This window comes from Xiphophorus maculatus, chromosome 6, assembly GCF_002775205.1.
Source record: "Xiphophorus maculatus strain JP 163 A chromosome 6, X_maculatus-5.0-male, whole genome shotgun sequence".
NCBI lineage: Eukaryota > Metazoa > Chordata > Actinopteri > Cyprinodontiformes > Poeciliidae > Xiphophorus > Xiphophorus maculatus.
In genome coordinates, this window is record NC_036448.1 from 25,123,429 (window position 1) to 25,135,312 (window position 11,884).

At 38.6% G+C, this 11,884-nt stretch overlaps 3 protein-coding genes across 5 annotated transcripts; 1 reads left to right on the plus strand and 2 right to left on the minus strand.

Moving 5' to 3' along the window:
- Nucleotides 1-450: 450 nt before the first annotated feature.
- On the minus strand, nucleotides 451-3,900 carry pih1d3 (PIH1 domain containing 3). 3 transcript variants are annotated; one of them, XM_023335670.1, is made up of 8 exons: nucleotides 3,822-3,900; nucleotides 3,215-3,278; nucleotides 2,945-3,001; nucleotides 2,741-2,810; nucleotides 2,553-2,658; nucleotides 1,876-1,972; nucleotides 1,028-1,113; nucleotides 451-794 (listed from the first exon to the last, which is right to left on the minus strand). In XM_023335670.1, coding segments are annotated over exons 1-8 (585 nt in total). In that variant the 5' UTR covers nucleotides 3,824-3,900; the 3' UTR covers nucleotides 451-691. The 3 variants fall into 3 exon arrangements, with proteins under 3 accessions (XP_023191438.1, XP_023191439.1, XP_005796625.2); XM_023335671.1 differs by lacking the exon at nucleotides 3,822-3,900 and having other exon boundaries at nucleotides 3,215-3,341; XM_005796568.3 differs by lacking the exon at nucleotides 3,822-3,900 and having other exon boundaries at nucleotides 2,945-3,303.
- On the plus strand, nucleotides 2,940-4,724 carry LOC102234673 (MICOS complex subunit MIC26-like). The gene is made up of 2 exons (XM_023335669.1): nucleotides 2,940-3,013; nucleotides 3,862-4,724. Exon 2 carries the CDS (start codon nucleotides 3,862-3,864, stop codon nucleotides 4,519-4,521), a length of 660 nt encoding a protein of 219 aa, XP_023191437.1. The 5' UTR covers nucleotides 2,940-3,013; the 3' UTR covers nucleotides 4,522-4,724.
- A 1,108-nt stretch (nucleotides 4,725-5,832) lies between these two features.
- eif3f (eukaryotic translation initiation factor 3 subunit F) lies at nucleotides 5,833-10,426 on the minus strand. Its single transcript, XM_005796569.2, has 8 exons — nucleotides 10,290-10,426; nucleotides 10,013-10,083; nucleotides 8,437-8,516; nucleotides 7,634-7,771; nucleotides 7,442-7,533; nucleotides 6,308-6,444; nucleotides 6,108-6,221; nucleotides 5,833-5,991 (listed from the first exon to the last, which is right to left on the minus strand). Exons 1-8 carry the CDS (start codon nucleotides 10,399-10,401, stop codon nucleotides 5,914-5,916), a joined length of 822 nt encoding a protein of 273 aa, XP_005796626.1. The 5' UTR covers nucleotides 10,402-10,426; the 3' UTR covers nucleotides 5,833-5,913.
- Between the last annotated feature and the right edge of the window lie 1,458 nt (nucleotides 10,427-11,884).

Consider the following 11,884-nt stretch of genomic DNA (forward strand, 5'->3'; position numbering starts at 1 on the left):
CGTGAAAGGTAGTCCTAAAGAGTACTGACTCAGTCGGAGCGGCTGTATTTCATTTGTAAAAACATTTAAAAACCATGCATCTTTGCCTTTTACATAAAAAACAAAATAAAATACACTAAAGTTTTTGGTTGTAATCTGACAAAAAAAAGGTGAAAATGTTGCAGAGTACATTGAGAGCATAGTAAACGGTGTGTTTGTTGCAAAGATGGGTCAGAAACTAAAAAGTTGGGAAACTCAGGTCTTGGCCAATACTCCTTTTCTGTTGATGTTGCTTTCTTGTTCCTCTATTTCCATACTTTCGCTTCAAGCCAATCAAGTCTAACTTCTAAATCACTCAACTATAAAAAGGGCACTGTCTTATCTAAATAACCAATACTCAATTAAAAAAGTTATTTAACTTTTTTCTCTACAGACATGATAGAAAGGAAATTAAAACAAGCGTAGAACTACTGAAGCACAGAAAACATTTATTATAACTTTTTCTTATGAAGTCAGAGACTGCATATGGAAAAGAGCCCAGATTTAATTAAAATTTACAGAAATAAATGGGATTTTCTTCCGTCATTGTTTTCAGGCACTAAACAAGCCTGTGTGTGCAATCCTTACTTTCCCACCAAGATGTTTGCTTCTTTTTTAAAGCTAAAATAATTTCTTTATCCTTCTTTTACTACATGTTGATAAAGTCCATGGGTCACTTCAACAGTAGAGTCACCTCCAGTTCCTGCCTGTCGCTAAAGAACTGAGCCTTGCCCTCTTGATTCTGGATGGGATGGGGCAGATGGAGACCCAGTTTACTAAAAAGAAAAAAGAAAAGAGCGACAAGTGAAAGCAGTGATGTGAGAAGGAGAGAGATGTTAAGTGGTTGAGGAGGATGTTAAGAGCTGGCTGGAACTGCAATCGAAGCTCACGTCAAGATCTGAAACACTGATTAAAGTAAAATGTCTGAAGATCCGAGCGGTGAGTCTGAGCAGCAAATTCTCCTTATGAGATCAAAAATAAAAGACAAGATTTTCAAAACCTCTCTTACTACTTTGGAGTCCGCAGATCCAGGTACTTCTCCTTTAAATCCAAGAAGACATCTTTTGCCTTTGTGTCGGGTAGCTTTATTTTAACCTAAGGGTAGGAAAAAATATTAATATCGTTCTAATATCCTGAATAGTCCCAGGTTATACCAATAATCATTTCAAAAGTATAAATAAATCTTTTGAGCAAATATCTACAAACATATTTGCCATATTTTCTATGAATGTTGGGCATAACTGTAAGTGAAAACATAAGGAAGGAAAGAAAAGTAAGAAATGAAACAAAGAAGGAAGGACTGGAGGGAGGATGCATAGACAAGGGTATCGGAAATTAACTCTAGAAATACAAATATTTTTCCATACTCTTAATTTCTTAGAGTATAGAAATTAAGAGTGTGGAAAAATACTCTTAGTTTTTTCCAGGTCTAGAAAACACTTCTAGACCTGGAAAACACTTAAACAAATTCCATACTTTGTATTTCTGTTCCTATATTAGACACGCACTTTATAATGGATTTCAGTTTTCATCCCAATAAAGGACAGCTTAGATGCAGTTTTTGCTAGGATTTACATTTCAGGTGCAATGCAATAAAACTCTATCTGACCCTTTGACTGCATGGGTTAATTATAAGCTGTATAATTAGTGTGATGTATAAGTGTCATCACACTATTGAACAATAAAATCACAATGTCAGGTTTCCTAATAAAATGAAGCTCCTGATGCCGAGCCTGTAATATTTTAAACCCACATTTAAATTGCATTTGTCTTTATTCAAATGCTTGAAGATGTTTTCCAATGTGAAAAAAGTTGATTAATTTCAGTGAACAACTTGCTTGATGCTTAATAAATTACCAGCATGGCTTCACAGCACATTGAAGATGGGTCCTTCTGGCTTAAGCCCAGGAACAAATCCTCCGTTCCAACACTCTGCTTCAGGATTATTTCATACCTGTAACGAGCCATATTAGAATGCACATGAAAATTGCACATTGTCATAGTATGAGGAAACTAAACTCACTTATTTAGTTTTCTGGTAAAGATTATTAAACTTTCAAATGAAAGCAACTTTTATTGATGTAAAATAATTTCATGCTGAAAAGTTCAGGAAATCCAACTTTTAAATTTAGAATACTTTTCTGCCATATAAAATGCTTTAAGAGCAAACTGTTAAAATCAACAAACGCGCAACTGTTGAGGCATTTGTACAATCTCTTTTGTAATACTGTCTTTCCTTAAAAACACCATTTTTGAGTCAATTTGTTTATGTAGTTTGGATTCTTATCCTACAAAGAGACACATAGGACAAACAACCAGACACACTTGCAATCGTACCAAAGGACAATTTTAGAGTAACCAATTAACATAACAGTCATCTTTTTAGACTGTGGGTGAAAAGCAACACATGCACAGACAGAAGAACCCAGGCCAAGATTAAAACCCAGGATTTTCTTGCTGCAATCCACCGTGAAGCCTTTGTGTTGTATTCTAATGAAGGTAGCGCCACTACAGGTTTTTCTCCTCAGTCTTACTCAGGTTGTGGTCTCGGGTCAGCCAGATCATCATACTGAGAGCCTTCAGCCACCTCCTCCTCACTCCAGATATCTTTACTGGTTCTCTTTGTGTAGGCAGTAGACACTAAATCAGCAGAAAGTCAGTTTGAGCTTTTAACATGTTCTTGTTCAAAATAAATTTAACCAAGATAAACAAGTGCACATACCTTCTTTTTCTTTTTTAGGAGGGGGGCCAATATGTCCAGGACCAAGCTGTCTATAGGCTGTTGCATTTTGCTGAAATAAACCCAATTTAGTTGTTCAACGTTACTGCACCCAGACATAACTTTTATGGAATAATTACATTTTAAAACTATCCATTTTAAATAAACTTTCTTATACTGTTTATTTGTGTTTGTGAGTAATCTTACTTTACAGTCTTCATCCTCATCTTCCTCCTGCTGAGTTGATAACAGCGCAGACAAGGCCTGCAAGTTTTGGTAAGATGACACTCCGAGAAATTCCATAACAACAAATAAGAAAAGAAGAAAAACCTGCCTTAAAACTGCAGCTAATGCATATAATATGCTTGTGCTTCGGTTTTGAGCTAACAACTGTTGCTTAAAAACGAATGATAAAATTACTTAGCCTTAAGAAGCGAAAAAAACCCAGCTGATTAGCATGCTCACTAGAGTTCGAACCTTTGGTGTTGTCGTTTTCCTGTCTCCATGGAGACTGGCTGCCATGGTAACTAGAGACGTTGGCCTGAAAAGTAAATAAAAAATGCCTGAGTAAAATTAGCCAAGTAAAAGTCCTATTTAAAAAAAATATGTATAAAATCTCGAGTTTTAAGGATATGTACCTTAAATATGTATGCTTAATTTAATCACCGTTCTAAAACATAAATAGTTACATATTAGTAACTAAACATACATATTAAAGCAGTGGACATGTATAGTTTTTTTAATCTCATATTTTAGTGGTACCACATGAACCAGCTTGATGTTACATTTAATATCAAAAGAACACCACTGCTCTTCTTTTTAAGGTTATTTTATTTATTAGTGGTTTACACCCATGTAACTTTGATATAGATTATATATTCACTGATAACAGGTAACATTTATCCCGTTTTTATTCAAATATTTTGATGTTTTGTTAATTTGGTCATATTCACATAATTACCAGTGTCCCTTTCAATATAATTTGAATTAATCCATACATTTAATTAAATTAACTAATTGCGTGAGAGGGAGAATGTCTGAGCATATAGAATATATATAAATATGTTTATAACGGCATTATCACATTTTTGGCGGGTTTTTCTGTTTGGAAAAAAAAATTATAGATGCGGCGCCAGTCAGTCTTGTCCCTCGGCGGTCTCCGTAGCCAGTGCATATGGCCCTCAGGAATCATGTTGAAGGTGACAGGTAGAGTCATGCCGGGAGCCTCGAGTTTCCTGCCTTTCACCGTTTTTGCGGCTGATGATGCCGACAAGGGAGAAAAAGAAGAGACATCCTCGGTAAACCTGGACGAGCTGTCGCTCTACACAGCCCCTCCTCCTCCTCAAACTCTCCGGCATGAGGAGTCTGAAGCGGGTCAACTGGAGGAGAAAGTCGCCACCGTCAGGAAGTTAGCTGAGCCGTACGCTACTTGGTGCCAGTCAACTTACACAAAAATTAAACCCAAAGTTCAGAAGGTCGTCCAGTTGGGAAACGACACGTACGTCTATCTACAGAACCCTCCTAAAGACTTCTATCCCCGGGCAGGAGTCATCGGTTTAGCCGGAGTCGCCGGGCTTTTTCTGGCCAGAGGATCCAGGATTAAGAAGGTCCTCTACCCAACGGGCTTTATGACCCTGGGCGCTTCCCTTTACTACCCGGAGCAGGCGGCGGCCATCGCCAAGTCTACCGGAGATTCCGCGTACGACACCGCGGTCCAGAGCTACGCTGCTGTGGAGAAGATCCTGAAGTCTCAAATCAAAGATAAAAAGAGTGACGAGAAGTAAAGACTGGGGATCAAACAGCGTCTTCATTCCCTGATCTTCCTGGATGGAGTTTTGAAATGTGACTCTAATGCTCTTTGCACTCAGCTTGAATTGTAACTCAGGATTTCCAGCTTTAAGAATGTACCTCTGCTTCTGATGTCAATGTATATTTATGTAGAAAATAAGACCTGCTTGGCTTACATTAAAATTCAGGGTTTGGCACATCTGTTGTGATGGTTGGTATGAAGAATAATTTTACAAGAAAAGCTTCTTTACTCCAATTAAATATAAATACAATGAGAATATTCTCTCCAATGTTTTCAGACAGTAAAGTTAAAACTACTAAATCAGAAGAATTAACCAATGGAAAACTGATTCTGGCAGACTTTTTTTTTTAACTTGGCCATTAGTTTGTAGATACTGCTATTCATTCAGTACTTTGGAATGCAAAAACAATATATGGGAAAATATTAACTATTCACATTTAGCTTCTAAGACTCAAGATACGTTATATCAGTAAGGTATTTAAAGACTTGATATTTAATACTTTATACTGTGATTGTTTATTCTAGTCCAATTCAATTTAAAAAATACTTTGCTTATCCCAAAAGTAAATTAAATGTAACTCATTTCATTCAAGTATCTTCATTATGTCAGGAAGGATCTCCAGTAGCAGTCAGTATTGCAACAAATCTGAACAGGCCCCTGACTGAAGACTGTTTCTGTATGATAGTCTAATATCTGTCATAAATGTTAACGGGAAGGAAAAAAATTCTCAATGCAAAAAATGAACAAAAGTCCTCAAAGAACAAATCAGAAGTAACGTAATAGAGCTACTTTGACATGCTGCCACTACAAACAGTGTTATTCTGGAAACTGCAATTAAAAAGACTAAATTAAATTAAATGAATTTAATACAAGGGTTCACAAGTGTCAAAACTGTATAGTTTCCTAGACTCAATTTTCAAAAGTTCCTATATGTCTTGAACCAATTTTACATATAATACAAAAGTTCACTTTGAGTTTAGCGTAAATAAAACAAATACCTGCATACTCCATTTTTTTCTATGGTTACCAAAATCTGAAACATGCTGCTTTTCAAGACACATACCATCTGCATAAATCTGTCATTTTTAAAATTATTAAAAGTAAATCTGAAAAAGTTGGATCCGTTTTGACCACAAAAGTAGTTGCATCAAGCTAAATTTGAATCCAAGAACAATTTTCGAGTGACTGCAAATCATAAAAAGCATTATTAAATTAGGAATACAATAGTTCATACAAAGCATTACTTACAGAAGAAGCGTCTTTGAAGAAATCAAATCCGCTATATGACTGTTGAATGTTTTTATTCATCTTAGCCAAAACAAAAGAAAGAATTCAAAAAATTAAATACGACTTGAATTGTTCTCCTCAGAGAAGCACCAGCTTCTCATTCAGAGCAATCTGTGCTTGGGTCAGGTTAGACAGGTAGGTCACCATCAACAGGTCCTGCAAACAGAAATTATTTACAGCTTTGTTTCACAATCATGAAGGATTTCACTTCAATATGATGTCATACATCAAACGTAAACAATCAATTTTAATATTTTTTGACAAGCACTTACGTTGATGTTGGAATTGAGCATGTTCTCAAAGTCCTCGGCTGTGATGGTCGGCACTTTGTTGACCAGATCCATGAGGAAACGACCCACGCTGTTATCAGCCGTCACCTTTCCAGACTGAGACACACACACACACACACATATTACGATCAGGGTTTAAATCTAATATAGAGATTGGGTCAGAACCAGGCTTTACTGCTCACCAGCACATCCTCGATGTATGCCAACACAGTGGTCAGCATGTCCTGTACCCTGGACGCAGCGCTCCCCACCTGGGACAGGTCAGAGGTCAGCCCCTTGGTGCGGCTGGGAGTCACACGAGTTCTCTGCAGGAGATCCACTACAACATGGAGTTAAAGTCAAAATGTTTACACACAGGAGTGTTAGAGTTCATTTGAATTGGTTCATTTCTTGATTTTAAAGGGGCAGTGTTATGTGTTTTCCAGGCATATAGTGGTATTTTGTAGCACAATCAAATATGTTAACTTCAATAGTGTAAAAATGCTATATATATCAAATAAGGCTTAAAAAAAATTATTTTGTAATTTAACATCTTGAAATTGGGCTTCTGTCTCTTTAAAAACTCATGCTCTTTCTGAAACTCTGCTTTCAGGAAGCCATCACAATATGGCTCCTCTATTAAACCTATAACAATGTTTTTAAGTAGCTCATATAATGAGGTCAGCTGATGTGCAGAACCACCAAGTGTTTGCTGATTGCTGCTGGCTAGTCTGAAGGAGCAGAGTGGCAGAGTCACTGTGAGGCAGAAGCTTAGAGCTAGGCCCACCCAGGCGCTTTGCACAGCTGAATGGTTGCCATGGATATGCAAGGATTTCTCAAACATGCATGAAGGAGTCAAGGCAACACTCCAGGTGTGTTTTTGATGAGGGAATAACATAACATGATGTAAAAAAAAAAAAAGAAAAAAAAGTTGATTTTGCATCATTTTACATAATACTGCCCCTTTAATTCTAACCCTGACTCTTCCAAATACGACATGTGACCCTCAACAATAACCTTTTTGTGAAGAATTACCCCTGTCCTTTGAGTCAGTAAAATGAACTGTCATGGAGTCTAACTTTTGAACAGATTTTTGTTGTTGTTGAACTGAAACTGAAAGATCTAACTAAATTTGTCTTTTTGCAGATTTGTTTATTTTGCTTAACCAATCATTTGTAGTTATTTGTTTTGCTTTTGATTTAAATACAATCCTTTTATGCCCTTTAAAACTTTTCTTTATGGTCAAAAGCCTCCAGTGTGGTGTTAGGCTCCTACCAGAAGCTAGACTTTGAAATAAAACTATCCAACTGAACTAAGAAAACCAGTAAAGTGCTTACCGCCTATCCTTTCAGTGTCATAGTAGATGTATTTGACAGTCAGCGGGGTGAACATAACACCAACCGTCTTTCCTGGCACACCCATCTGGGCACTGAAGGAGACACACAAACACATCCAGAAGGTCACCATCAGCCTGGAGCTACACACACACACACACACACATACACGTGCGAACAAACAGAGCAGCTCACCTGACGTAGGCGCGGATGTTCATTTTGCCGCTCTGCAGCGCCGTGTCCACAGTCAGGTGGATGGGGTTGGTGGCTTCGCGGCTGTAGTACTCGTGGATGAGCACGGAGTGTTCAGTGATATCAAAGCCTGTGGCATACCTGAGGAGAGAAGGCAAGATGCTGGAACCTTTTCCACTATGATTTAAACTTTAAAGGGGACCTATTGTGCTTCCTTGAACAGGTTATGACAGGTCTCTGGGTTGAACAAAACATGTTCTTTACATTTTTTTGCACAAAATCATTCTTAGAAAACAAGGTTTTAGTCTAGTCAGTTTTGCCTATTTTGAGATATTTTAGGGTCTTTTGTCATTTTAAATCCAAATTAGCTTCTGGCCACACCCCTCAACTCATGTTTACTCACACATGAAAATGGCTGCAAACAGATACGCAGTTATACAACCTTACATCCTTGAAAAGCATTAGTAGAGCCTACTGCACAAGAAACAAGAATGCATAAAGTGGTTTCTGGACACAAAGTCAACAACAAAACACTTGTCTTTTCCATTGTACAGCACAAACAGCAGTAAAGCCAGTTGGCCAAACATGCTGGAGCTTCACTGGGGTTGCTAGGTAACGGGCTGGGCTTCACTGGGGTTGCTAGATGAGGGGCAGTGCCAGCTGATTTGCGTTACATTCGGAATGTTTTTGAAATGGCTCATTTTCCAGACACCAAAAAACATTAACTTGTTGTCAAAAACCGGATGGGTGGAAGAAGAAAAACATGCAAAATGTGAATACGTCTCCGTTAAAGCAAATTGACTCACCATCCGATGATGACTTCTGTGGGCGACACCCTCTTGTGAAGTTCATACATGTTCTTGGCGAATTCCATGTCCACAGCAACCTGCAGACATCCACAGAAGTTTACAAATGCACTGATATTACATGCTGTTGTTTATTTTTCTTTATTTATATAGGTCAGTCCTTTGCGAGTGATCTGAGCTCAGACTGAACATCTGGACTTTCCAACACTCACTCCAGGCTACATATCAAACAGCAGAACAGTTTCCTGCTGTTTGATGTGAAGATAAAAGTGTGCTGCGGCTCTGCTGAAAACAGTTTGAGAAGGTTTCAGAGCTTATAGGAGGGAAACGTTACTCTGCACATGCACAGAAAAGTAGGACAGGTTTTCAACCTTTTTTGTGAAAATATATTCTACATTAACAAATGTCAATCTAAAACACATAAAACATAAACCATTTACTTTTATTCAAAACGGAGGAGCAACTATTAAGACATATTGAAGAAAAAGTAATAAATACCAGTTACTGCAGTTATCACAATATTGCCTGTGGGACTTTATTAGCTGTACAGTTGACCTTTGTTCACTGATTTTTCTGTGAAACTTGACTTCAAATTAATTATTCGTGGAAAATTTGTCAATATGTGGATTTTTTTCAAAGAGTATGTCTAAAATATCCAAAAACAAAATGCAGCTTGACACGCTGAAATATTCAGGCATAATACTACCTGACACACTATCGGCTGGCGTTCACAAAGCAGCCAACTCATGGGCGCCTTTTAGAGCTGATTTAGCTGGTTCTCCAAGAGCAGACATAGGGAAGACTGCAGTTGTGCCAGGTTGGTTTCCGCTATGTGTATCAATGCATAATATGCTATATTTCTTGTTTGAACTATTAAAGTGAGCATTTAGAAACATTATTAGACTACTCATGACACCTACAAACACTGGGTGTACACTAGTTTTAAGTGTTTACTGAGTGTTGTATCTCCGTGCCATTTTGCTCTGTAACAAGAGATGAACCCAGCTTTATTAGCTGATTAATTAGTCAGGCTGTCTGCTCCGGTAGCCAACATGCAGTCAGCTTCTTGTGTATTAAAACCAGGATTACATCTAATCAGCTAGAATGTTAGGTGGCACTCCTTTAGCATCCACACCCGTGTTTATCAAACAGAAAAACTGGACTCATTTTTAAGCAAGGCTAACGTGCATATCCTTTCTTTCAGCCAGCTGACCAGCAGTACACAGTTTTAAAACAGCTGGGAGGCTGGAAGCAACCAACATGTTCTTCTTATTCTTTTATTGCATTATAAATATACAGCGGAATGATTATTCAGCTCAACTGCTATTAGATTTATCAGGTGTTCATTCTACATATTCGCTTAAATCTATGCTTGAAAATCAAAACACAAAATTTATGATGAAATTTTTATAAATAAATAACTTTAAATGAGAAATGTTATTGTTTTGCGTATTCATATAGATAGCACAATAGTGCTCTTTATAATACGAGTGTTAATGCATATAAACAAAAGATCACTTCCGTTTCTCTCATTGTTTACTCAGGTTCGCTCACAAGTGGTGTAATAGCAGCTTACCTCATCCTCAGACTCGTTGTGAGGGACGGAGAAGCAGTTGGTCACCTCTATAGAGTGTTTATCAATGATGCCTGAAAGAGGCGGACGTTAAAAACAAATAAAAACAGACTTTGCAACAAGAATATGACTCCGCTGACGCTCCAGATGTGTTTGCATTAAGCTGCACTGAGACAGCATGTGTTAGCAGCTGAGCTAATGCTACACACGGCTTTTCCATCCATTGTATTCCGATGTCACCCCAACAGAAAGAGGACTTTTACCACAGGACGTAACTTACCCAAAATGGTTCCGATGACCCGGCTCGCCCCCTCATTCCTTCGCTCGTAAGAGTCGCAGATTGAGGCGAGAACGACGGGATGGATTTTCACCACTGGCCCGAACACCGACATCTTGAAGAAAAGGGCTCTACCAACGCCTGAAGTGATCGGATATGCTGCCGCCTACAGGCTGGCGGCCAAACTGCTAGTGATGTGCCGTTCGCGGCCGAGCCACGTCAACGGGTCGGTTCCTTTCACTGAACGAGGGGAACCAACACTACTATTCACAGTCTCTTAATCTTATTTGGAGAGTTGCACGTTTAAAGATAATAAGATAATACTTTATTTTATTTTACAGTAATATTTTTTAATTTTTTTATTTTATAATGCCCAGAAACAGGGAAACAGGGAATATGAGCAACTATACAGTTCTACAGTAGTAAATACTCAGCAAGTTCTCTACCAGTTTGTCCGTATCAGTCCAAATCTGGGATCTGAGTGAATCTGGACTGAGACAGAGGAAAGCTGTCATTCACTGATCTGGATACTAATACACACATACACACCTTCACACACAACTTCACTGACAAGATGTTTCCATTCTTCTTCACTTGGAATCAATTTAAACCAATGAAGATCTCAGTGATCAAACAGAGAGCCAGCAGAGGGCGACAACAAATTGCTTGTGCAACAATCCCTCATACAGAGCATACATGTAGCGACAGTGGAGAGAAAGAACTCTCCTTCAACAGGAAGAAACCACCAGCAGAACCAGAACCGGGTTTGGTACCAGCAGCCGTCTGCCACGACCGACAGGAGCTGAAAGAAGACAGAGCAGTGACACAATAGGTCAACTGATCAGGTGAACTATGTTAATGGAAGTGAAATGTTAGCAGAAGAGGGAGAACGGTAAGGTGATGGCGTCATCATGTCAGCCAATGCCCTCCTCCAGGAAGGAACCACAGCCAATCAGAACACCAATTAGTACCATCAGGTCTTCCTCTAACACCAGAGCGCCTCCTTCAGGCCTCTCCAGATCAGTTAATAGCTGTTTCTGGTTTTATTTTTCCCCTCCGTGGGCTGCCACCTTATCGTGATGGAGGGGTTTGAGGGTCCCAGAGATCCTAGCAGCTGTCAGGGGCCTCATTCCTCTGCTTGGGTCGGGTCCGTCCTAGCAAACGGCTCCTGGTGAGGGATCTGACCAGGATGTTTATGTGGATAAATGTGACCTTTGAAGCTGATTCTGGTTACCATACATTTTATTTGTTTATTGTTGCTGTTTTCTATCATAGTCTACAACAATAGATTTTGTTTTCTAACAACTTGGTGTACCCAATGCCTCACAAACAAAGCTTTAAAAAAAAAACCAAAACATTTTTGTCATCAAAAACTCCTTTGTGGTGAAGTTATCACCACAAATACAATCACAACCAGTTATAGAAATGATGCAGTGCTGCAATTACAACCTTATTGCTGCCACTTCTGAGTCCATCAGCTTTGTATTGGAGAGCTGTGAGCGTGTTCAGAGGCTCCTAACCCCAAAAGTTATATGTTTCAACAACCTCTGGTTACTTCAATTTTTAAAAAATATTTTTTGACGGACCGAGAGAGCTGG